We start from the raw sequence: 26,950 nt of genomic DNA on the forward strand, positions 1-26,950 counted from the left end.
GTGTGGATTTCCACAAGAAATCCAGGGGCAGGTTAAAAAAAAGAAGGTTATTCCTTCCAGCCAATAAGCATGCTTGTATGCACACATGGACATTGTACCCACCCACTCTAGCTCAGAATGTTTATGTCGTTCCAAATCAAATCAAATTTATTTATATAGCCCTTCGTACATCAGCTGATATCTCAAAGTGCTGTACAGAAACCCAGCCTAAAACCCCAAACAGCAAGCAATGCAGGTGTAGAAGCACGGTGGCTAGGAAAAACTCCCTAGAAAGGCCAAAAACTAGGAAGAAACCTAGAGAGGAACCAGGCTATGTGGGGTGGCCAGTCCTCTTCTGGCTGTGCCGGGTGGAGATTACAACAGAACATGGCCAAGATGTTAAAATGTTCATAAATGACCAGCATGGTCGAATAATAATAAGGCAGAACAGTTGAAACTGGAGCAGCAGCACGGCCAGGTGGACTGGGGACAGCAAGGAGTCATCATGTCAGGTAGTCCTAGGGCATGGTCCTAGGGCTCAGGTCCTCCGAGAGAGAGAAAGAAAGAGAGAATTAGAGAGTGCATATGTGGGGTGGCCAGTCCTCTTCTGGCTGTGCCGGGTGGAGATTATAACAGAACATGGACAAGATGTTCAAATGTTCATAAATGACCAGCATGGTCGAATAATAATAAGGCAGAACAGTTGAAACTGGAGCAGCAGCACGGCCAGGTGGACTGGGGACAGCAAGGAGTCATCATGTCAGGTAGTCCTGGGGCATGGTCCTAGGGCTCAGGTCCTCCGAGAGAGAGAAAGAAAGAGAGGAGAGAATTAGAGAACGCACACTTAGATTCACACAGGACACCGAATAGGACAGGAGAAGTACTCCAGATATAACAAACTGACCATAGCCCCCCGACACATAAACTACTGCAGCATAAATACTGGAGGCTGAGACAGGAGGGGTCAGGAGACACTGTGGCCCCATCCGAGGATACCCCCGGACAGGGCCAAACAGGAAGGATATAACCCCACCCACTTTGCCAAAGCACAGCCCCCACACCACTAGAGGGATATCTTCAACCACCTGAGTATAGCCCACAAAGATCTCCGCCATGGCACAACCCAAGGGGGGGCGCCAACCCAGACAGGATGACCACATCAGTGAATCAACCCACTCAGGTGACGCACCCCTTCCAGGGACGGCATGAGAGAGCCCCAGTAAGCCAGTGACTCAGCCCCTGTAATAGGGTTAGAGGCAGAGAATCCCAGTGGAAAGAGGGGAACCGGCCAGGCAGAGACAGCAAGGGAAGGGATCCAAGATGAAGACGCAAGTTTTGGCTGACGACCAAGTTTCCTGTTTCCTCTAGGAACATTGTGCATGGATCCAAGAAAAAACACAAGATTCCTGAGCAACTGAAGTGTGTGTGTGTTAATACTATGTGTGGTGGTGATGTAGAAAAATAAAAGTCCTGGACTGAGAAGCATGTACTGTTCTTGCCAGACAGCCTGTTGCGAAGTCAGAACCTTTGATAATCAGCATTGATATGGACAGATCTCAACACTGCCTCTGTCAAAAGATGGAAGGTGACAGGTTCTAGGTCTAGGTTGAGCAAGCAGTGAAGCAGAGGCAGACAGGGATATAAAGAAAACAATGAAGACATGGTTTCCATGTTTCTATTTCAAACACATTCCAGTTTCTCATTTCCATTCAATTGCTTTGTTTCCATAAATATAATTGACTTTACTTTTGACTCTAAAACCATGCTAGTTAAAATGATCATACAAACCAAAACAAAGAAAACAACGAAAAAAAACAAAGAGGCACAGGAAGTGGTGCAGCCCAAGAGGCTTTGTCCATCTTCTCAAGACTTCCATTTCCTCTTAAACAACCTCCATTAGCTCTGTGCTCACCAAACGAAGCCCAAAACCTGGAATCCACCATGCCGCCGCACTGCAATCACTTCCAGTGGGCAGCCGCCTAGAACGCAAAAACAGGGAGGATTAAATACACGGAATCCAAATCACATGACTCATCAATTATCCTGTGACACCTCCACATGTGCCCTCTCATATTGTCGTACAGATATAGACTCTAGTTGCCATGGTGATCTTTAATTATATTGTAGTAAGGCTTCATTGTTCTGGAAAAAATCAAGTATGCACAATTGATTTCAACAAGGATATATATCTACTGTTACTACTGATTTCAATACAAATACACATTGTGTAGGCTATCTCATGCTCTTGCACACACGTACACACGTAAACACACACACGCACACAAAAACCTAGAATGCAATTCTTAATCATAACTGTAAAGTAAAAAAACACAGACACCTGGTTTAAGTGGTGTTGGTCAGTGCAGTTTAAGAGAAGAGATCAAATCCAGGTCCATGCCGCAGTACTCTCCCATCAAGCAAAAACCTGACATCAACATCAAATCAACATCCAATTATTTGATTGATATCTAATTTAGTTGTCAACTAACACATCATATTCCAATACTTTGAAAAAAACGACAAATCTTACAGAATGTGGCTTTAAAATGAGACAAATACCATCCCCAAGTCCCTAGACAGGACTCATTAATAATAATTACTATATCAGGACTCCCGATCAGAGAGACCCTGTGGCTGTGCATTTCATGGAGGCTCGTCACAACATCAGCTCTCTGAGAAAACTGGTATCAAACATGTTAAGGCTCCTGGAGGGGGGTTATGCTGATAATCTATTACTGAGAACATGTGGATTCACCATTTATCCACAATGTCTCCTGATGGTCTGAATAAAGAGTTCGATATCAGACCCTTTCTTTTACGAACACATAACGTTGATTTGTCTTGCCATCCAGGTCTCTGTGAGAATACATTTTTTTCTTCGCTTTTTCAAATGCAATTTTCATGTAAAGAGGACTTTTTCAACATGCCTGCTCCCAAGCGTTCTCACTACATAGAAAAACATCATGTTGTAGGGCTTCCCTCATGCCCCTTTTCATGATGGCACTAACGTTAGCAACGTGAGTGAGTGCTAGCTACCAACCAGAACACTAAGCTAGTCGAGACCAACAGCTCAAACAAACGGACTAAAAGCTACAAGTAATGAGCGGAGTTAAAATGGACTATACTGAACAAGGTAAATGTCTTACCTGTGATTACATTTTTCCACATACACACTGTAGCTACATGTAGCCTACTTGTGCCCCGGCTCCCAACATTTTCCCGCTCTCCCACAATGAATAGCCTGTAGCCTCAGGGATCTTTTTGCAGGCTCTATTTCCCTACGTGGGAGCAATAATATCTGGATTTTTTTAAACTTGTTTACATGTACATTGAACAACACAGTAGCTTTTCGTCATTTTGCTGATATTTCGGTATAACAAAAGATTGACAATGAAGTTGGCTCTTTTACAATTTGGGTCAATGGGAAAGAATGTTTGTTTTCCCCCAATTTGTGGGCGTGGTCAAGGATAATTCGCTATTTATAATGAGGGACACCTGGAGAAAATTGGACCTCTCTAAAATGAAAATGGATGGCTCTCCCTTCAGTAAAATATATTTTCACCGGACTATCCCTGAACGCTTAAAGACCAAACAAGAGACCTTCCCCTATACCCCAAATAATAATTAAAGTGGATAGCATAGAACATGCCTACCGTTTAACCTTACTCCTAGTTCAGAGCCGAGCCTTAGATGCCGTTTTAGAGAATGTTTGTTTTGTAAGCATTACATGGCAGGGTAGCCAGAAGGTTGTGGATTCGCAGACCACCGTGGACAAAGGTAGCAATGAAAAGACACCCATTATAATAAAATCACTGCATGAATCTAGCATCTTATTTGCTGTCTGGGAGAAAATACTGTAGCCTTTTATAAATGCATTTCTTGCAATTCTACGTCATTTTACCTGACTGTAGACAAGTAGACTCTTTTTTTTTAATACCACAATAGAGCATGACAAAGTATGAGCGCATGCTGCAACACCAGAGAGGTTTTGATTTCTATACAGGCTATTTTAAGGCTGTTTTAAGAGAGGATAGTCTAGGTTTGGAACAGAGCTACAGTCGTCTATCAGCTGTAAAACTGTAGGTCAACAGAACCAGTTACAACTGAAGTATCTGACCATCAATGAATTCGAGAAAAATACATTCGTTTTTAAAACAGCAGCTGCATATCATCAGGTAGGCCGTTACGAACTTGTAACTTTTTTTCATTTGGGAAACTATTTTTTTCTCTTTTATTCTATTTTATTCCTTACATTTTGTGGTTAAAAAAATGACTTGTGTTGACTGTGATTAGGACATGGGAATATAAGAGGAACTGCTAGGCTAAATTTGCAAACTAGGCACGCATAGCTCACCACATGATCCTCAAACCAAAGACTGGCCAAACTTGTGTTTCTAAAAGTGAATTGTAGAATGATGTATAGGCATTCCTTATTTCCTTATTATTTAATTCTGAGTAATAATGTTTTAAATTTCATTTTATTATCAGCCTAAATGTGGAATTTATAGACATGTAGTTGAAGTATTGTTGTTGTTGTGTCGTTAAAATGCAGAGCATTCCTTCCAGCCTGTAGCATGTCACAAATGTGTCACAATTGATTTCTTAAATGGCTGACTATAGCCTTGAAGTAAAAAATATATGGCCTAAATAATTCATTTTCGTTCATTCTTAGGCTACCTGGCTTGCCCCTGGCTGATTTTGATTTAGTATGTTGTTTAATAGCATGCTGAAATGTTGAATGTCAATTGATAGTGACAGAATCACACATTACTTCCCAAGTAAAGTCAATGTTTTATCTCCTCAGCTATAGAAGGTTGTATCGCAGCCTATGAATGTCATAGAGACAAACCAAAGATATCCCATATGCATTGGAGTGACGTCTTTCCCCGGCATTTTACAGCTTGTTTATAGCGTTGCGGACTAAAGCGTCATTATAGATCGCTTTATATTGTTGGATTCTAGCTTGAAATATACACATTCATGTTACCAGACTAGAACTTATTGATTACTGTACATGTTTAATGCATGTATATGTTAGTGTCAATGAAGGTATGAGTATGAGGTACTGAGTGAAGAAGCGGGAGTGCAGAGAGATTACATTCTGTTAAAACACGATATTGTTAAATCTCATGTTTCAATGGAGAGAGGAGAAGGTTAACCACCTGGTTTCAGTCACTGATGAGGTAGGACGGCCGTGGACTAGGGAGGAGTGAGGAATTCAGGCTGAAGGTCAGGTCAGATGAAGTGAGAAGGAACAGTCACCCCTTAAGTTCCTGCCTAGCAACAGAGATGTATTGGCTGTCTAGAGGTGCAAGGAGTGGACTCCACCTAGTAGGAGGGTATAAATATATGTGCTTGTGTAAACATGTCTTTGTCTTTGCAGCTGTTTGACCCAGTGGGGGAATAAACTTGGTTTGAGCTTTACTAGTTGTCCGTGAGTTTTACTCTGTTTCTTCATAACCCAACAGTTGGCGTTGTCGACAGGACTCACCACGATTTACAGTCGAACTAGAGAGTCCAAATCAGTGAAACAGGAACCGCCACCAAAAACAAGGTAGACACAGTTCCTACACCTGTTACCACTCATTCTGACATCTTGGGGAGATGAGTCGTAGGCTGAAACAATTATAGGATATGGACTTAGAAAGCCTGAGTTTTTTCAGTAGTCCCATTGTGATACGACCGGTCATAAATCTATGGTGTAGGACAGGTTCCATAAGGATAGGTTCCGAGATCCATAGGTAAATCTATAGTGTAGAGTAGGTTCCGTAAGAATAGGTCCAAAGATCCATAAATAAATCTATGGTGTAGGGTTGGTTCCATAAGGATAGGTCCCAAGATCCATAGGGAGATCTATGGTGTAGGGTAGGTTCCGTTAGGATAGCTCCCTAGTTGGGGTGTTCCCCTGCGAGATCCGTAAGAGGGACGAAAGTCCCAGCCACGGTGGACATGAGGCAGTAGAGTGTGTGTATATGGATAAATTGACATGCTTGTGTACTAGTACGAAAGGTTGTATAGAAGTAGTCCATGCAAGGGGACAAAGAAAGGAAGTGCGTACGGTGGAGAATAGGAGATATCTGAGAATATCTGTGCTTCAAGATCAAACATTGTCAGTGAGTGGGAATGTGGATGGGGATAAAAGGTTACCTCCAAGTTCTGGAGGAGATCCTCATCGTTGGATAGAAAAGCAAAAAGATATTCAAACATTGTTTGAACATTATTTGAGTGTATTAGCAGTAGCAATAAGGAGAGAGGTTTGTTCCATGACTGTCCTGTGAGGATCACAATGGGTCAGATCAGCTTGGCAATGATTGACAGTAACCAGTCCTTCTCTCACGCACATAAACGGGGAGGAGGGAACTGGGCCGGTTTGGCAGTTCACACCCTGTTGTAAATTACATGAGAAGGGGGAATTCTTTCTCACGGTCAAAAGTGGATAATGGAAAAATAATTCTAACATAAGAATGTGGGGAAAGGTCAGTGGGGAGCTATGGAAAACAAATGTAATATTGCTTTTCATTTTTGTGATGTCATTAAAAATTGTATAGACGAAATACTGTAACTTGGAAAGAATATTTCCTTCATCTCAAGATTTCATCTAATACGTTATGCATATAATATGAAAAATGATGAAAGCATTTTTGTTAGGATGTGAACGTGATTTTAGGAGGGTTAAGAGAATCTATCTCCTCTCGCCTACAATTAATTGAATATACCACAGGTGGACTCCAAACAAGGATCAATCAATCAGCTCAATCAAATGTATTCACCTGACTGTGCTACTGTTCTGCCTTATTATTATTCGACCATGCTGGTCATTTATGAACATTTGAACATCTTGGTCATGTTCTGTTATAATCTCTACCCGGCACAGCCAGAAGAGGACTGGCCACCCCACATAGCCTGGTTCCTTTCTAGGTTTCTTCCTAGGTTTTGGCCTTTCTAGGGAGTTTTTCCTAGCCACCGTGCTTTTACACCTGCATTGTTTGCTGTTTGGGGTTTTAGGCTGGGTTTCTGTACAGCACTTTGAGATATCAGCTGATGTACGAAGGGCTATATAAATACATTTGATTTGATTTGATTTATGAAACACTTTTTGCATCAGCCGATGTCACAAAGTGCTATACAGAAACCCAGCCAAAAACCCCAAAGAGCAAGCAATACAGATGTAGAAGCACGGTGGCTCGGAAAAACTCCCTGGAAAGGCAGGAACCTAGGAAGAAAGGATGATCAATGGAAACAGGATGCACCTGAGCTCAATTTCATGTCGCTTAGCAAAGGGTCTGAATACTTATCTATATAAGGTATTTCTTATTTTAATTTTTAATATATTTGCAAACATTTCTAAAAACCTGTTTTCGCTTCGTCATTATGGGGTATTATGTATCGATTGATGAGGATTTTTAAAAATTTCATCCATTTTAGAATAAGGCTGTAATGTAACAACATTTTGAAAAAGTCAAGGGGTCTGAATACTTTCCGAATGCACTTTAAGTAGTACATACTGTATATTTTCCCCTGTCTGTAAATGTACATTCTGCCAGTGTCAGTGTGTGCTAAGTTGAGGGTCTTGAATTCAAGTGATAGACTCAACGTGAAGCGCTAAGGACTGTCATTCTAAATTTGGGTTGGATAATTTATCAATAGCTCTAATGATGATTCGGAAAGGCAAGAAGGAGAGAGAGAGCACACAGTGAGGGGAGGGTGCACTGCTCATCCTCCAGGTGGTTTCTGAATCTAATAACAAAAATGTGTACGATTCCATTGAGTCTAGGGAGGGTTTCCTCCCAGGAAACCTTAACTTTTAGTGTCCTCCGAGAGGGAGGTATTAGAGAACCCACTAGACTAGATGATAGCTTGGGCTAACCATGATGGGGATGTTTGTTTCACCATGTCTCAGAATCCCAATGTTAAAGCTCATCAATACATATAGCTTTCTGGATGATACAGTATAATGAATTACAGGGCTCGTATTCTGCGTCTTGCTTTGACACCCGAGGATGAGGATGAAGGAGACTGGCATGGAGACTAGCATCCCATTGGCATGGAACAGAACGAATGGACAGTCCTTGCCCCAATCTCATTCTCATGAAGGGTGATGTGAAATGATTAAACATGTAATCTTTCTCTTCCCTGTTCAAGTCAATGTGTTTTCCAGGCGGCGTGGAACATGAGTGATCACTGGTCCAGATGAGGGATTGTTGGAAACTGACTAATTGACTTGAGCACGTTTTAGTATGTCTATAACAACATAAGTAGACTAGCAATAGTGACTAACTACTGATTCTGGCAGGGAATTGGGAAAGCAGAATTGAATATGACTGGGGCGGAGATTTGTGAGGCTCATAGATTAAGGAATTAATGGGCAATATATAGTCTCTGGGTAACGATACCACTCCTCTGTGTATAGTGAGCCAGGGGATGGCTCGTAGTAGAAGGACCGCTAACTGAACAATAGAGACTAATATGAAGTCAAGTTGAACGTCACACATACCCGGACCACGGTGGGAGTAGCAGAGATAGTGTTGTCATTTCAGACACTATTGTCAACGTTCAGTGAGGGGTTCGTCGAAGAAGGTACAACGCTTGAAAGAATAGCCACAGATCCCTGTATACAGGAGGCCACCTCACACCGGAAGGGAGGTTCGCTGTGATAACAGCATCACATCTCCTGCAGAGTGTGATTAGTTTTTATTTTATTTTTTACAATCACTAGGTCCCATCAATCAATGCTTTTTCAAAACACAGTTCTAACCAACTTTCAGCAGCAGTTCATTTCACATCCAAAATGCACTAAAACTACCAAAACACTTCATACATGTTTCAAACCAACTCATTTTTCCATAACACTTGCAAAGGTTGTCACCCAACAAGCACACTTTGTCACTCATAAAACAGTCACCTACCCCCCCCCCCCCCCCTCCCCACTAACAACAGGTAGCATTACACCATGTTTTCTTTTGTAACATTACAAAACAAGAATGACACCTCTCTACTGTTTAGATTTCAATGCAGTGTATGTTACAGGAATGAATCAGTCATGATGCAATATGTTTGTCATTTTTTGGCATTGAGTGATTTAAAAAAATACAAGAATTTGTATACACACACCATCTACCGTTACAGAGACAGTAGCAATGCTAGTCAACCCTGTCTTCTGCATTTGGCCACAGGTTCTCATCCACATCACATCTTGTGTCATCTTGGGCAACACACCTAGGAAAGAATAGTGGGAGGAAAAGTGATTCCATCCTGGAATGGGCTGCAAACCACTCTGACTGCACGGGACTGGTGAAATGCCACATTGTCCCATACAATTACAAACGTTGGCCGATTTCGCCACACCCTTTCCTCACCTGGCACAACCCTTCCATTGAGGTCATCCAGGAATGAAATGAGACGCTCGGTGTTGTATGGCCCAATTAGCGGTTTGTGTAACAGCCATCCATCAGAGGATATTGCTGCATACATTGTGATGTTGGCACCCCTCTGGCCAGGGACATCCACTGTGGCTCGTTTCCCAATCACATTCCTTCCTCGCAGCCATGTTTTGGTCAAGTTGAAACCAGCCTCATCCACAAAGATGAATATGTGGGGTGTTTGCCTGACTCCATGACTCTCTAAAATAAATCCACAAGGCAACATAAGAGTTAGGCTATTACGGTTGTTAACATTGTACCTTAAAACATGCCGTTGTGTGCCTCTGCCCTGTTCGGTTTTGTTCAAAACCAGTTCCGTATTTTATAGTCATCTTACCTGGACATATTGGTTCCTGAGTTGCTTGACTCGTTCAGGGTTCCTCTCAAAGGGGACAGTGTACAACTGCTTCATCCTGACTTGTAATGTAATGTTGTCTGCCAACACTCTTTCCCGAATCTCTGAGTTTTATGCCATTGTTTCTGATGACCATATCAATGATTGCAGTTTCCTGCACAGCAGCAAAAATCCTACCTCTCCCACCTGTGGGAGGTAACCGTTGGGTCCTACGCAGAAATACAAAAACAATTACACACAAATGGGTTTGGAGGCTTTGCTCAATTTACATCTGCAATGTGCAGTTCAGTCAGATGTCCTTGCAGAATTGCACATCTTACCTGGTGCACTCTCAGACCAGTCTCTCTCTCATTGATAGACCGTGATTTATTACGTGATCAATTATAGTAGCCCTAATCTCATCTGAGACAGCAGCTTTTGATCTTCCTCTCAGTCTTCTTCCAACACACATACGTACTCCTCTCCCTCTCCCAGCCACTCTTCTTCCTCTATCAGCCACTTCTCTATCTCTGGCTGGATCCATGTTAACGTTGCAGTACAGCATTATTCCTAAAATGTCCCCTTTTGTATAGATGGTAATGAAATTGAAAGATTAACACCTGGGTAGGTGTTCAGCTACAATGGGAATCAGCTGTGGTTGGTCTAATTGTTTTGATAGTATTTCATGTTTTACATTTGGAATATGTTTCAATACGGTATTACTGTAGAAATTTAGCAAATTGCTGTCTTATTCAATTTTATGTTAGATTTTGAACTTAAATTTAACCGTTTTGAAAAGAGTGTGTAAACATGTGCAAATTGGCTGTGTCTGAGTGAGAAAATAATTCATGACATTTGAAAGATGTAGTCACTGAATGCATTTTGTGCCAAAGCAATGAAAAACGATCCACAGTTTAGCCCACATAGACTGCTGTTGTGCTCACCGTGTGAAGAGTTTAGAAAAAATGACCTAAGTATTGAGAAATGGGTCCTAGCGATTGTAAAAAAAAAATTTACAAAATCTGTAAGAAACATGTGACTCAAGAGTTTTGTAAGGTTGGATACCCTTCCAACGCCACTAACCTCTCCCTCATTCCTAACCTCCAGCAGTGGGAACAGGGAAGTGTCAGAAGGTTGCTGCTTATCAACCGTTGGGACCCCAAAGTTTACACTCGTCGAGGGTGTTCACAAAGGGTGTAGATCGGCCTTGGCATGAGAGATGAGCACCTAACCTGAGTGCAGGGAAGTATTATCTACAGATACCGACTGTAGCAGGCAACAGAAGATCAGGATTTTGGAGACAGAGACAATGCAACAGCTATTCTCACGGCAGTCGCTGTTAGGGTCCGTAATTGAAGGAGTAGTACTGTAGTAGTGGTGAAGGAGGCTATAGTAACAGCATGGAACTGGACTACGGCGCAAATGGGGAGTATTTTGAAGTATGCATCATAGGCAGTGTTAATGGTAGCAAGGGTTATCTTGTTAGCATTGCTGGGAAGGCGTTGATGTTGAAACGCATATACAGTGCTGATTTTGCCTCAAGATGAGGTAAAGGGATTAAGGCCACCGCACGTGTATATCGGGTGGCCATGGAGGAAGAAGGAGACGGGGGGGCGAAGTGAAAATTATATGGCGTTAGAACACCTTTTGTAACCTGTGGCCTAACAGGGAAGACTGGGTGAAAGCATGAGGAGGTTTTGTAGGGCCTTCATTTTTGTGGACCCCAGCAGAACAGTATACCGAAGGTATAGAGTCAGGCTAAGATTGGGAATCGTCATGTTATCAAACTTCGTTTTTTCTTCACATATCTAATTATGTATAGCTTAACGCATTATTAAAACTTGTTGTGTTTTGTGTCTCATTTTGTTTTTCAAGTCTTGTGCTATCACTCTCTTAGGAACCCGGAAGCTGAAACGGAGAAAATCAAAAGCTCCAGCTGTGCTTCCCACCCTCGGAAACAATCCCTTAGGGCCGGGGACGGCAACTTCGGCGTCTCGAGCGGTCATTCATATTGCCTTTGTATTGTATTATATTGTATTCTTGTTTAAATAAAACATAATAATAATAATAATACAAATAAATACTATGTATCAATTTCTGCACTGTAAAGATGAAATAAAGAAAGATCATAGAAAAAAAGATCATAGAAAAGGAGAACATGAAATCACCACAACGAGAACAAGAAGACAAGAGGAAAGGAGAGGATGATAATATAGACCGACATTGGACACACAGTGAAAATGAGTAATACTAGACAGACAAAGAAGGAAAGACACTGGTTATGACTGGCCCGTGCCAGGAACATAATGAGTCGACTGATCAATAACCTGGTCGATAGAGACGTTTTGACATTGTACATTAAGCAGTAACTAATTGCCAGATTGCTAAATGCTTCACAAAAACATATCCAGGACAATCAATGATGCAATTACAAAAACTCATAGACACACACATGCACGCACACACACAAGAGCGAACACACACACACACACACAATGACACACACACACACACACACACTTAAAGGTTCAATGCAGCTGTTTTTTTTATCTCAATATCAAATCATTTCTAGGTAACAATTAAGTACCTTACTGTTATTGTTTTCAATTCAAATGGTCAAAAAGAAACAAAGGTAGCTTCTTAGCTACATGCAATTTCTCAAGCAAGAATTGTGCTAGGAGTGTCTGGGAGTGGTCTGAGAGAGGGGCCTATAATTGGAGGAGCCGGCTGGGAGGGACGTGTAACCTGAAAACTAGCTGTTATTGTCAAAGAGAAGGGCAAACTCTCTTTGTTATTGGTCTATTAACTTATACTGCCTGGTGATGTCACCAGGCGGATCAAAAACCCCACCCAGCCAAACAAGCTGACATTTCAGGTGGTCTTTTCAAACAGCTCTTACATTAATAGTGCATTGTCATAATTTTCACAATTTCACACTATTATTCCAACCGCATAGTGTGGAAATATACACCGAGTGTACAAAACATTAGGAACAACTTCCTAATGTTGAGTAGCACCCCCCCTTTCCCTCAGAACAGCCTCAATTTGTTAGGGCATCGACTCTATAAGGTGCCAAAAGCATTCCACAGGGATGCTGGCTCATGTTGACTCCAATGCTTCCCAGAGTTGTGTCAAGTTGGCTGGATGTCCATTGGGTGGTGGACCATTCTTGACACACCTACTACCATACAACGTTCAAAGGCACTTAAATACTTTGTCTTGGCCATTCATTCTCGGATTTACTGTTTCAGGTGACATCAATGAGGGATCATAGCTTTCACCTGGTTAGTCTATGTCATGGAAAGTGTAGGTGTTCCTAATGGCTTGTACACTCAGTGTATATAAAACACAGGAAAATCCCGTTTTTGATTGCACTGCCCCTTTAATACTGCCAGGGAGAGGCAAGGAGAAAAGGGTTGATGTGGTCCATGACCAGTGGAGTTGTGGTTTAGGACTAACTGTGATTTTGTTTGGGTGGTTTCATTCCCAGTAGAATTGTTGATTTGGTTCACAGCTTGGGTTGACCGCCATCCATTTAAAGCACTCAATGGAAGTGAAAGGTGGTTTAACGTTAAATGTGTTTCATGTCCATAGTGTGTATGTGTGTAACAGGGTCAGGTACATCGTGAATGAGAGCCCACAAAAAAGAGGAATTAAAAAATAATTTAGTTGAATTTTTCAGCCGAGTAGTGCTTCAGTTGCTCGAGGACTCTCCCTCTGAGTATTCCTCCATTTTTAACACACCAGTTCAACTATAGAGGGTGTTATGGTCACACTTTATTTGGATAGGATTCTCCATGCTATCAACTATTTGTTGATAAGCAACTGCTTACGGTTAGGTTTAGAATAAGGGATAGGGTAAAGGTAAAAGGTTAGGGTTAGAGTTGGGGTTAGTAGATAGTTAGTTGAAATGTTACTGTCTGTAGAGCATCTACAGATGGACTATACAAATGAAGTGTTACCGTTGTTGTTGTTTTTAGAGGAGTACATAAACTAGCATGTAAATGATGTGCAGTGAAGCTAGATTCACTCGTTGATGACAGAGCTGGGGTCAATTGTTGTCAATTTATTCAATAGAAATATACTTCCTGAATGGAAAATTGCCAATTGTTTTATATAAAGCTTGATTGAATTGAAAATCGAATTTACTCCACCTTGCTTCGTAGTGTGGCTGACATTTTTTGTTTCCAACAAGTGAAAATAGTGGCAAGTCCTTCAACCTTTGTTGCCGTGTCAGCATTGTCTGACTAGTCCAACAAGCGATGAAGCCCCTCAGATCACGAGCCCCCCGTCTGTAACCCTCTTCACTGTCGTTTTACGGTTGAATTCCATCATCTGAAATTGGATCATGTGGTCAACTGGACTTCTGTGAAGAAGCAGACAGAAGATGGATGCCAAGCTAAAGAAGGCTGCACACTGGAAAACCACCTAACCACTGCTGCCCTGGGAGAAATAAGCTTAATTAAAAGCCACACACTTAACACTGATCCATGGTCAGGTACAAGAGGATCTCAGTTGTGTGATCGAAATATAACCACACTTTTCATGCAGACATGGGGTCAGATATCAAATGAATCCCTCGTGTTAATTCATAAACAAGCACACAACACTGATTTGGCTCCATAAGAGGCCTTACAACTTCCTAATTCTGTCCCGTTGTCGCATAGAGATGTATAGAGATCGCAACGTTGTGTCTGTCGCCTTATATTTGTGGTCTGTGAGCGCACAGGCAGTGCCATTGAGACAGATAAAACGTTGTGATCTCTATACATCTCTATGCGACAATGGGACAGAATGAGTAAGTGGCTAGAATCTAATTTCTTATGATTATCAGTCAAATTAAGAAATTGATGAAATATTGATTATTCTGAAATATCTTAAATTTGCCTATATGGCCTAGGAACCACTAAAATATGTAATAATTACTGAACATTTAATCACCGGAAACAAATAGAACAAATGTGACCGACCAGCTCGATTTGGTCTGATGTAGTAAAATTTGAAATTGTGTTTTTTACATTGGATAAAATTAGAGACTCTGAGCTATGGGAAAAAACAATGGGAAAATAATTCTGCTTTGAAAGTTGATAAACTTGTAACCTCACTTTTGAGAAAATGGCATTTGAATGTTTTGGCAAAACTACTGGAGAGCTCTTCTTTTCTACTCCCATTCAGCGTCATTCACACCCTCTTAAGCCGTAGCCCCACCCATCTCTTTAAGGCATCACATGTGAGAACTGTACTAAACAACCAAGATGTAAAGACTAAAGGCTGGTTTATACTATGTCTAACAACAGTTGTCGCAGTGACATCATGAACATTCTATTGTCTTCCGACATCAAACCTGTCGGTATGAAAAAGTATAAACACAAAAACTACAGGCTACATAACATCAGCAGTCTGCTGGTCCAAAATAGCATAACTAGTGTATTTAACACCAATAACCCACCTGTTTTAAAAATGAAATTAGTATATGTCAATCTAGCAAACCATGCAAATAAAGGCAACTTTCTAAACAATGTTTTTGTTTGTTTCTAGCTTGTTAGCTAGCTAATGTTAAGATAGCTGGCTAGCCAGTTCAAATAATGAACATATCATATAGCTGACAACATCTTCACTTTAGATAATTTGTCTTCATTATTACAGGAAAATAAACTCACCTCAAGTTCATTATTTACAAGTTAATGGCGAGCCAATTACAGAAAATATCTTACGGTTGTGAGTTTGATGAAATATAAGCAGGGCATTCTATTCTAAAAAGTAATACTTCCAGATCAACTGTAATGTCAATACCATTGTAAAGACCCCGTCGGGTCTTTTAAAAAATGACAGGTGGGGAAGCGAAACTAATGCGTGATCTCGATCTGTCCAACTTATCACCTTATCGCCTCTAAAATGTAAAAAACAGAGTTTATATAATGTGTCATTACATACTTATTTGAAGGTTTGTGTCGAATTTGAATGGGGTTATTAGGGCGGAGCTAAAGTGATCTTGGAAGTAAACAGCGGCTTTGAGAATGATGACGCAAGAAATGATGACGCAAGAAATGACTAGGTATCCCCCCCTTACCCCCGTCACTGTCCATTTCTTGTTTTTAAAGGATGATATACTGTATCTCGGTATTTACAGAAGCTATTTCGATCATATTTGGCACAAAAAAGTAAGGCCATTGGACCTACTCAAAATGTGTAAAGCAATATGTCCTTGGCAGAAGGTCAGGATTTATTATACAGTACCCTCAGAAAGTGTTCACACCCCTTGACATTTTCCACATTTTGATGTGTTACAGCCTGAATTTAAAGTTTATTAAATTCAGATTTTGTGTCACTGACCTACACACAATACCCCATATAATCAAACGTGTTTTTGTTTTGTTTCAAATTAATTCAAATTGAAAAGCTGAAATGTGTTGAGTCAATAAGTATACATCCCTAAATAAATTCAGGAGTAAACATCTGCTTAACAAGTCACATTATAAGTTGCATGGACTATAATAGTATTTAACATGACTACCTCATCTCTGTACCCCACACATACAATTATCTGTAAGGTCCCTCAGTCGAGCAGTGAATTTCAAACACAGATTCAACCACAAAGACCAAGGAGGTTTTCCAATGCCTCGCAAAGAAGGGCACCTATTGGTAGATGGGTAAAAAAAGAAAAGTAGACATTGAATGTCCCTTTGAGTTCATCCATTTTGAATTCAGGCTGTAACACAACAAAATGTGGAATAAGTCAAGGGGTATGAATACTTTCTGAAGGCACTGTATATGGCCTGACCAAGTTTATTGTATTTTTTGTAAACAACAGCAGAGACTGCAGTATTTGTCAAAAATAAAATCTCTCAGGTAAACACGCCTGTGTATCCCTCAACACTTTGACTTTTTACATTCCAAACCCAATACTGTGATATCTAACAGTGAGGACACCACACTTGGATACCCTCGAGGGGAGCAGAGGCTTGTGGGAGATTAGTGATGTTATGACAGGTCCCTCCGGGGCTTCCTGTCACAACTCAATGTCTGGAAGCCCTATGAAATATTAGCACCAATAACAACGCCTCTATCAGGACCCGCTCACTCAGCTCACAGTAAAAACAAACAAGTCTTCTCATTGGCTCTAGTTGGCTTAATCATGGGGCGTGTCTGCGCAAGGTTGCAATTGATGGGCTGAATAGGTTTTCTTTGCCTGAAAATGTGTGTATGGGCCTCAGTCTCTGATCCCTCAAAACCAGAACCTAAATTACCTCCTAGCTGGCAGGACCATTTCAGACAAGAATGTTAAGCTCAAACAAGGGCTCTGATTGTTGTGACTTGTGATTGAAGTAAATAGCTGTTTGATTGACAGCTCCGTTAACCTGTAATTCCTTACTTTGACATATGTCTATTACCCGTCACTCTTACAACAGCTATGCTCTTCTTACCTCACCTGTTATTCACTGGTCAGATGTTCCAAGTTATGATATCTACCAGCAAATGCTAAGGCAAGAATGGGTATGCACACCAGGTATTTAAAAAGCTCAAAGTCTTTGGTTGAATATTTGCAACGACCAATTCAGTCATCATGGAATAGCCTACCTTGAAAATCAAGACATTTGGTCCTTGAAAAGTCATTGAAGTTATGTTAGCCGATTTATAAGTTCTACTGTTCCAATACAATTATCTATCATTTCTGATCAGTTTTTATGAGAGATGTAAGTGATATGTTTTTATGAGAGATGTAAGTGATATGTTTTTATGAGAGATGTAAAGTGATTTGTTTTTATGAGAGATGTAAGTGATATGTTTTTATGAGAGAAGCAAGTGATATGTTTTTATGAGAGATGTAAGTGATTTGTTTTTATGAGAGATGTAAGTGATATGTTTTTATGAGAGAAGCAAGTGATATGTTTTTATGAGAGATGTAAGTGATATGTTTTTATGAGAGATGTAAGTGATATGTTTTTATGAGAGAAGCAAGTGATATGTTTTTATGAGAGATGTAAGTGATATGTTTTTATGAGAGATGTAATTCGCTTTCGTTTGATTCCCGTGGCCTCTGTTGTGCTTGTTGTGGTAAAACCACGTGAGGTTATTATGAACAAGACAGCATGAACGTTGGCTTCAACGTGGTTTTCCATTCAAAGCATTCCATTACAAAGGAACCATTTTTTTGGTCGCTTTCTCGTTGTAAAACATGATACAGTAACCCCTCAATAACTCTTCAACATCTAAAACGGCGAGACTGACTAGCTACCACATGGACAGGCATGGACAAACACCACATTTGTGTCGGGAGCATTTGGCCTATTTAGTCAGGCAATGCCCACATTATTCTGACATATTTTAGAATGTAAAAATAATGTGAATGGTAATTGGGTAGGCCTATTAAAAATGTATTATTCGTAAAGTGGTAATGCATACTTTGCTTACATATGTGTGTGTGTTCTATTCACAGAATAGAACACATGGCACTTTGAAATTTGTAAAAAATACATTTAGGACTTTATTTTACGTCTCTTTTCTTTGCCGTCACAGTAAATCTCTCCAAATCAATGTAACACAAAGCGATGCCATTTAAAATGATGGCTTGTCATCATGAGCCAGGTTCTGTATGGAATGCAGACCAGGTCATTATCAATTATTTAAAAAAATAGGTGAGACCAAATCATATGCTGGTGACACCAACTGACAAAGTTGATAGCACCAGTGCCACAAAAGGAAAAACAAGATAAGAGTAGAGTAGAACCCTGGAGTGAGTGTGAGAGAGAGAGCTGATCTCTGTTACTCTCAGTCTATCAGTCCTACTTTAACCTGAAGGTTATTGCTTTTAACTCAGATGGCGTCTATCGACATCCCAGTCGACCTGGCCAGGACACGCTGACGCAGGACTAGCCGGTCAGTCGTCAGATAATGTCTATCACGGACTCTCCCACCACAAACATCCGTGTTGCCTTTCCTCTCACTCTGTGGCACGCTCAAGGTTTTCTTTGTACTATTATGTGAGTTTGGGTATCCTAGACACTGGAAAGACTGCACAATAAATAACCAGCCCCTGGGTAATATGTTGTCTCGTGAGTTTTAAACTATGGCACAAAAATACTACAATATGTCAGTGTGTGCGTGTTATTGTACTTTACCGTCCCATCTGTCATCAGGCTGGTAAGGCCACTGGCTATAGGAGAAGAGAATGTAGAATAGATCCGGAGAAAAGAATGTACAAAATAAAGTATGAAAATGTATGCACTGTCAGTCTCTCTGGATAAGAGCATCTGCTAAATGCCTCAAATGTCAAATGTAGATGGAGGGGGAAAAAAAGAAACAATTTCGAGGAGGCTGAATGAATTACACGACGGATGGGGAAAAAGTGCTGCTTCAAGAAAATAAGTCGAGTTACCATGGCAACGTAAGGTGGAAGTCAGCGCCGCTTTCCAAATAACCAATTACGCCCATGTGAGTATGTTTTATTTTATTTTAATAGCTTTAGTTGACTTAGCTGAGGAACCATTCACCAGGCCACCATATTTCTAGATGGAGAAAAATAGGAAAGTAGAGCAGAGAGGACACTTACGTTAATTACCAATGCAAAGTAAGGGCCTCAGTTTAGTCTATCAGAGACCGTGTGAGACAAAGTCGTGCATGGCGCCTGAGTGATTTGCGTGTGTGTGAGTGTGTTGCGGCTTACGCTGGTTGACATTAGGGTCTATGATAAACATTGTGATCTTCGGGAGCAGCTGAATGCCCCCCTCCTCCCCCTCTCCTCAGATTAAGAGAGGAGCAGGAACGGTAATAGGTTTGGGGCGGAGAAGATATTTTAGTCTTTTGTTCGCTGCACTTCCAAGTGTGTGATTGACACAGGAGAGGGCAGTCAGAGACAGGAAGTGAGGCGTGGGGCTGAAAAGGGAAAGAGGCCTGTTTGACGCTCTGCATCTCGGATTGACATTCTCCCCCACTACTCCCTTGTCCTACCACAACAAGGCTCTCTCAGTGTCCTGCAGCTTCCCTCTTCTCCTCCGCTGTCACTCTGCCCATCAACGGCATAGTGAGCCAGGGAGATGACAGAAAGAGAGTGAATGCATGTCCTCCAGACATAGGTTTCCCCGTGTGCAATGTCATGGTGCCTGTGGGGTGTTGGTTTGGAGATGCTAAACCCTCTACAGGTGTGGATGAATTTTGACCGCCTCCACAAGACTTTGTCGGACCTCAGATTGGCAGATACAGTGCATTCAGAAAGTATTCAGACTCCTTCCCCTTTTCCACATTTTGTTACGTTACAGCCTTACTCTAAAACGGATTAAATATAAACATTTCCTCATCAATCTACACACAATACAGGTGTGCCAAGCTTGTAGCGTCATACCCAAGAAGACTCAAGACTGTAATCACAGGCAAAGGTGCTTCAAAAAAAAGTACTGAGTGCAGCCGGCCACAACCGGGAGGTCCGTGGGGCGACGCACAATTGGCCTAGCATCGCCCAGTTTAGGGAGGGTTTGGCCGGTAGGGATATCCTTGTCTCATCGCGCACCAGCGACTCCTGTGGCGGGCCGGGCGCAGTGAGCGCTAACCAAGGTAGCCAGGTGCACGGTCGAGCTGTGTTAAGAAGCAGTGCGGCTTGGTTGGGTTTCGGAGGACGCATGACTTTCGACCTTCGTCTCTCCAGAGCCCGTACGGGAACAATTGGATACCACGAAATTGGGGAGAAAAGGGGGTAAAACATTTTATTTTTTTAAGTACTGATGTAAAACATAAAATAAAAAAAGTACTTATGTAAATGTTATTTCAGTTCTTTATTTTTAATACATTTGCAAAAATGTCTAAAAACCTGTTTTTGCTTCATCATTATGGGGTATTGTGTGTAGATTGAGGGGGAAAAAAACAATTGAATCCATTTTAGAATAAGCCTGTAACATAAAATGTGGAACAAGTGGAAGAGTCTGAATACTTTCTGAATGCACTGTATAGTCAGAGGGGCACCTAAAAACACGACAAATTCACAAACACATACACCACACACATCCTTCAAAACAGTATCCCCAGACCACAGAAAAACTGAGATTGGCTAAACGGATAATAATACACAGCCAAATGATCCACAGACATTTTCACATTCACGTTTATTTCCCATGATTTCATAGCAAGCTTCAACTTATGTGTGTTTACAATCCAATTAAAAGGTTTCTCACAGGTTGCTTTTTTTTACTCCCACAAACACCTTGAGCGTTTGGCTGCACTATGGTAGACTAGCATTTCCATCTAGCAAAAACGCATACACACACACACACACTTCCTCATATACGGGGGCCACATCTTACAAATAAAATAACAAAATAAATTACAAAAATAACATTAAATAGCCATGCGCTGACTGTACATACGCAACCGAAATGTAATACCTACATCTAGGAGAGAAAAAAAACAAACACTAAAACAAATATCTTATGCTACTCTCAAAAAGCAACAACCTTTCTAAAAATGGAGTACCGTTGCAGTGTACGGGCAAACCAACTAAGCTTACAGACAGACTGGAGAAATACATGTACTTCTCAGTACCGCAAAATAGATCCACAACATCGGCTTCAGCTTTGGGCTGAGCTTCTGACCTTTTAGGTGAGGCTTGTTCTCTCCTGTACCTCGGGGTTCATGCGTATGTATGTTGATTTGCTACATGTGCAAATGGTTCTACTTGGCTTGCTAACTTCCTGGTTATGCTAATTGTGCGTTACTGTTACTAGTTGGTCATTGTGTAATACTGCAGTCTTTATGTAAATACGACCAAGGTGTACATTCCGTTTCAACTTGTGTGTAACGATATAATTACATATAGACACACATTATGTAAATAGAGATTTATAGATTCTCTGTGTGTAACACCTGTGTCGTTTTCATGACAAATGGGGACATGGCACCAAAACCATTGTGTTAACGTGTGTTATTTGTCTAATGTGTCTATTCGTTGTACAACACTTCTGACCATTCTATCTATATCTGTTTGAGATATGCAAGGCAGATAAGTATGGATGTGATATCCATAATGCCCCAAGGCCAGGGGGGAGTGAGGTCAGAGCAAAATGGGGGATATCTGGGAGGCGGGGGTAGGAGGGGAAGGAAAATAAGGTCTGTTTCATCTAGGAGGCAACAAGAGTTTGTGGCTTGGACTATGCTGTAGAGACAGGAGTTTTTCCTGAACACTTGTCCTGACCAGGGAGAGAAAAAAAACTTTGGCTCCTAGCCCTGAGTTTTTTGTAGGTAGGTCACAACATGGTCAGGAGAAATTCCTCGAGCTAGGGTCACAAAAGGGACAGGGTGAAGAGTGGATAAGTAGTGGTCAGGGAGTTTGAGCTAGGTGAGTGAGTCTCTGTGGTTGTTGGACTCGGAGTCGGAGAGGCGGTTATCGTGGGGGTCTGCGGCGTCGGGGTCGTTGTCGGGTTCATCGCCACTCTCTGCGCTGTAGTCCACCTCCTCCATGAAGGAGTGCTCTTCGTCCTCCAGCACGTACGTACTCGGGCTGCTGCTGGACAACAACACAAACAGTCAGTCCATTATTCTAGGCAGGCTCAATTTAAAAGAAAATCTAAGTACTTGAAAGCAACAAAAAAAATAGATTTGAACCTGGGTCTGGACAGAAATGAAATATAAATGATTTCAGAAAGGAATTCAGAAAGATAAAACTAGTGACAGGCAATAAAAAGTATACTAACCCAACAACAAAAATCCCATTAAAACACTAATCGTTTTCTCTTTTTATGCGTCAGTTTAGTGGTTTAATGGTTAAACGTCTGAGGTTTAGTGGTTTTAGTGGTTTTTAATGGTTTTTAATGGTGTGAGGGCTTTGAAAGAGGATCCCATGGAGACAGTGGATGAGGGGGTTCAGATATTGACCCCTGCTCCCCCCCACCCCGCCCCAGAGAGAGGTAAAGTGGATTAGGAGGAGGGTGTGACGGGGTGTAATTGTGTAATGGGCTGGATGGACAGAGTGCTGTCTAGAGAGGAGTGTTAAGATCCCAGAGTGAGAGAGCTTGAGCCATTACAGTCCATTAGAGAAATATTGCAAGGGCCACACTCACTCACTCTGGACTAGCCCCACACACAGCACACAAAGGCCGCAGACACACACAGCATGTGTATGTGCACGCGCTCGCACACACACACATACAATTCCAATCTTCTTATTATTATGATATCATGGGTCTGATGATTAAATATTAAATGATAAAAAGCATAAAATCATAAAAACTGTTATGATCCTATAGCCAAGCCCCGAGGTCTCTAACCTGGCTGCTTGATGGGTTTCAATAAATAAATACATCAATTATACATGGATAAATCAAGACACGAGGAGAAGAGATTTGTTCGAAGGAGCCACATTGACAGGCCATGAGGATGCTAAAGATGATGATAACGAACAATGCAGCTACACTACTGTCCTGAGTGCTGGACACACTGCAACTGGCAATTCAACTAGTGGATCATGTATGGTTAGAAGGTTGGAGAGTATGAGAGTGTGTGTGTGTGTGTGTACAAAGGTTATTACAGTTTTGTGATTTAATACTATTTTTTATTTCTATTAGCTGTTCGATTTATTTGAAATTCAGTTTAGTTTCAGTTCATTTTTAGGCTTGATTTACTATTTTTTTTTTTTTTGTTTCAGTTTGATAAATACTTGCATTTCATTTTTATATTATTTAGTTTCAGGTTTAGAGTTAGGGATAAATGTAGCCTATGCGTGGGAGGCTAGAAGCCATTTGTGTGTTGTATGCATAGTTTGTTTTTTGGGGGATGTCACTCCTTGCCACTGGGGGGCAGTAATACATAAGGCCAGGACCATAGACTTGGGTAGACATAACATCTCTATATCATGATGGCGTCTGTGAGAGCATGGGCAGCGCCATTGAGGCCATCTCCATCTTGAAAGAGTACATTTTCGTCTTCATGAGTACAAATCATTGGTTTATCCTTCCCGATGACTCGGCTGTCACGACTCCAACCGGGCCATCAGGCCATGCCAACCGGGTCATTGGGAGGGATCAGCCAATGAAGTTGAAAGTCCCTCCCAGTTGACTAAGTCAAAATGTCGAAAGTCCTCAATGGTGGTGCACATGCTAACAAAGGCTTTTGGCCACTAGAGGACTCCATACAACTCCATGGCCTGGACGTAGGTTTGGTTAGGTTTCAATTATGCATCTATCTTAATATAACTTAAAGGATAAGCGCCTAGACTGGTGCAAGAAAATGGGGTAAATAAAAAACAGCTGGTGTGACCACAAGGGTCAGGGCAGATGAAATGTAGTCATTGTTTGAGTGTTTCTGTAAGTTGTTGTTCGTATAAGTTTGTTTTTGGAGTAAAAATGAATAAATAAATAAACATTTAAAAAAGAAATAACTGCAACGACAGCAAAAAGCATAAGCAAATCTATCAGTTCACAGCCAACCAGCGTGTGTGTGTGTGTTTCTGTTCAACCGATCAATCATTTGTGATTCATCTTCAAGGAGGTTGTCGTTCGGTTTCTCAAGCCTGATGACACACTGAATATTCTCTCGTCTAACACTTGGGATGTAGGGGCAGAAAACAGACCCAGTGCCACAGTGCACAGCTTTGGATAAACAGCCATCCTTGCCTGGCAGAACTGGAGAGGTGACTCTGTAAACATGCCCCCCCCTTACCTCTTCCAGGTATTTCTGCAGCTCACACAGGCCACTTAATACCCTGCCAGGTTGACGCTCCGGCTGCACAGTGACCTCAGGCACAATCTTCACTGCGAGGAACCTATATTTCTGAAGAACTGTGGTCGAGATGCTTGCTGGATTCAACATGCTGGCATCGTTCGGGGGTCTGTGCTGCTCCACGGCTGTACTGTCCTATTTGCTAAAGTACAGAAGACTGCTTCCCTCATCAGTGGCTCCATTTCTGTTGGCAAAGTGCCAGAGACTTGGGTCCATCAGGCAAGCTGCTGCAGGGGTTGGATGGAAGTTGGCTGCCAGAGGATTCAGTGTGCATGCGAAGCGCTCACACAGTGACTTCAGGAGGACCTGTCCCAACTGTTTTGCAACACTAGTTGACTGCAAGTGTGCCTCAAGGTTGAGAAGGCAGAGCACCACATCAGACAGCAACTGGCTGTCAGTTTGAAGATGGTCGGTGTGGATTGCGAACGGCTCCAGCAACTTCACAAGCTGCTCTAGCTTGGCCCAGTCACGCCCCGTGCCCGCCCTCGGATTTCATCCCTGTTAGCTAGTGATAACTATTAAATGGTGACGCACAAGCTAAGCCTATTTGAAACATCGGCATCTACGGGAAGCATTTACCCACCAGATTCAGAAGATCGAAAACCCCATTCGATTTTTACCCCAAGAAGAAAAAAACTCAAATGTAATTTATGATGAGTTTTATTTGATATTAGTTCGTTTTGCATTCAAAGATAATGGTTTCAGTATAGATTTCCAATGTCAGTTCCTGTTTACTATAATAACCTTGGTGTGTGCATGTGTCTGACCTGGAGACTTTGCAACGTGTCTCGATCAGGTCACTCTCCACGTCCAGAAGGTGGGCGTGGTTCCGCAGCTCCAGGGGCGAGGTCAGTCTCTTCAGCCTGAGCAGAGCCACACAGAACTGGGCTCCCATCTCCTCCAGCTCCCTGGTGCCTATCTGGAGCCCCTGCACACACACATTATTAACACTTGCACACCGTGCAAACACATTGTATATACACCCATGCGTGTACACAAGCACACATAATTAACACTACACACGCACAAACACACACAGCAGGTAGCCTAGTGGTTAAAGCGACAAGGTGAAAAATCGGTCAATGTGCCCTTGAGCAAAGGCACTTAACCCTAATTGATTCAAGGTCACCGTTGATAATGGCTGACCCTGGCCATGACGCCACTCTCCGGGAGAGTTGGGAGATGCAAAAAACACATTCCCAATTTACACATGCTTATGATACAGACCTGTGCATGTGTGAAACAGGCCAACTATAAGCACCAACCTAATTATGATCACACACACTTCTGTCCCACGGGCAGGCTCTCAAGTCTACAGCGGGCTTCCAGTAAAACGTCTGTAGCAGAAACAGGATTCTGTTGCAGTGTGTTAAGACTCGGAGCAGAACTAAAAAGAGGACACTGGCTTGGCGGGACCATGGGAAATAGAACCTCAACTAAATACGATCCCTGAACATCTGTCCAAACACTTTCCCCCTCCACATGCATAACTTAGTCAGCAGGGATGGAAGGAGAGGGACCATGCAAAACAGGCAACCCTAGCCTGCCCCTGGGCTCTGCAGATGTTGACATTGGCAACCCCAGTGCTGAGAGGGGGAGAGGAGCTGACAGAGGTTTCTGCACTCACTGGACACTCATAGACCGAACATTAACTCAGAGTGCGCACACACACACACTAACAGCTTTGAGTCACTAACAGTATGATTTACAGGACTATGGCTCCCCCTGCTGGTTGTTGGTCCACACACACACACCAGGCTGTATCGACACAAACACACTCCACACACGCACTCTCTAGCACACACACACACACACCTCTTGCATTTGTCATTGCTGGGATACACCCCCACCTTGTATTTGCCCTGGTCACAGCCACAGAGTGTGCTCTCCATGGTGTAGCTCCGCTGAACTCCGATCTCCCTCCACACCACCACGCGGGCCGTGGCCTCCTTGGAGCGCTCCACCACAAAGCTGCAGCTGGCCATGCTGAAGGCCGGCGCCGTCTGGGACAGGATCTTAGGCAGAGTCTGAGGGAGGGAGAAGCGGAGAAGAGTTGGAGTGCAACACCTATAGACAACAGCCAGTGAGGGCTTGTTTGTGTCGGAGAGAGGATACGCTATGGGTGGATAGGAGATTATCTGAAAGAGATTAAACAGCATGATCATCACACAGGTGCACCTTGTGCTGGGGACAACAAAAGGCCACTCTAAAATGTGCAGTTTTGTCACACAACACAATACCACGTCTCAAATTTTGAGGAAACATACAATTGGCATGTTGACCGCAGGAATGTCCACCAGAGGCGTTTACAGAAAATGTCATGTTAATTTCTCGACCATAAGCCCCCTCCAACGTCGTTTTAGAGAATTGGCAGTACGTCCAACTGTCCTCCATGTACGCCGTTGTGTGGGCGAGCAGTTTGCTGATATCCACGTTGTGAACAGAGAGCCCCATGATGGCGGTGTGACTATGGTATGGGCAGGCTTAAGCTACAGACAGTGAACACAATTGCATTTTA

At 42.1% G+C, this 26,950-nt stretch overlaps 1 protein-coding gene and 1 long non-coding RNA gene across 6 annotated transcripts in view; both read right to left on the reverse strand.

Annotated features, from left to right (window-relative positions):
* Positions 1-1,620: 1,620 nt before the first annotated feature.
* On the reverse strand, positions 1,621-3,402 carry LOC115140545 (uncharacterized). The gene is made up of 3 exons (XR_003865257.2): positions 3,126-3,402; positions 2,318-2,404; positions 1,621-1,958 (listed from the first exon to the last, which is right to left on the reverse strand). It is a non-coding gene; the product is annotated as an uncharacterized LOC115140545 (long non-coding RNA).
* Positions 3,403-20,806: 17,404 nt separating this feature from the next.
* The window catches only part of LOC115139780 (cytosolic carboxypeptidase 1-like), a 41,822-nt gene continuing 35,678 nt past the window's right edge, over positions 20,807-26,950 (reverse strand). For 4 of the 5 annotated variants that reach the window (XM_029677548.2, XM_029677546.2, XM_029677550.2 and 1 more), the window contains 3 exons: positions 26,283-26,459; positions 25,200-25,360; positions 20,807-22,222 (listed from right to left, as the gene is read on the reverse strand). In XM_029677548.2, coding sequence (XP_029533408.1) covers positions 22,051-22,222; positions 25,200-25,360; positions 26,283-26,459 — 510 coding nt within the window. In that variant the 3' untranslated portion in view covers positions 20,807-22,050. The remainder of the gene's footprint in view (positions 22,223-25,199; positions 25,361-26,282; positions 26,460-26,950) is intronic. The other variant, XM_029677547.2, reaches the window with a different exon arrangement.

The sequence above is a fragment of the Oncorhynchus nerka genome, linkage group LG13 (genome assembly GCF_034236695.1).
Source record: "Oncorhynchus nerka isolate Pitt River linkage group LG13, Oner_Uvic_2.0, whole genome shotgun sequence".
Classification (NCBI taxonomy): Eukaryota; Metazoa; Chordata; class Actinopteri; order Salmoniformes; family Salmonidae; genus Oncorhynchus; species Oncorhynchus nerka.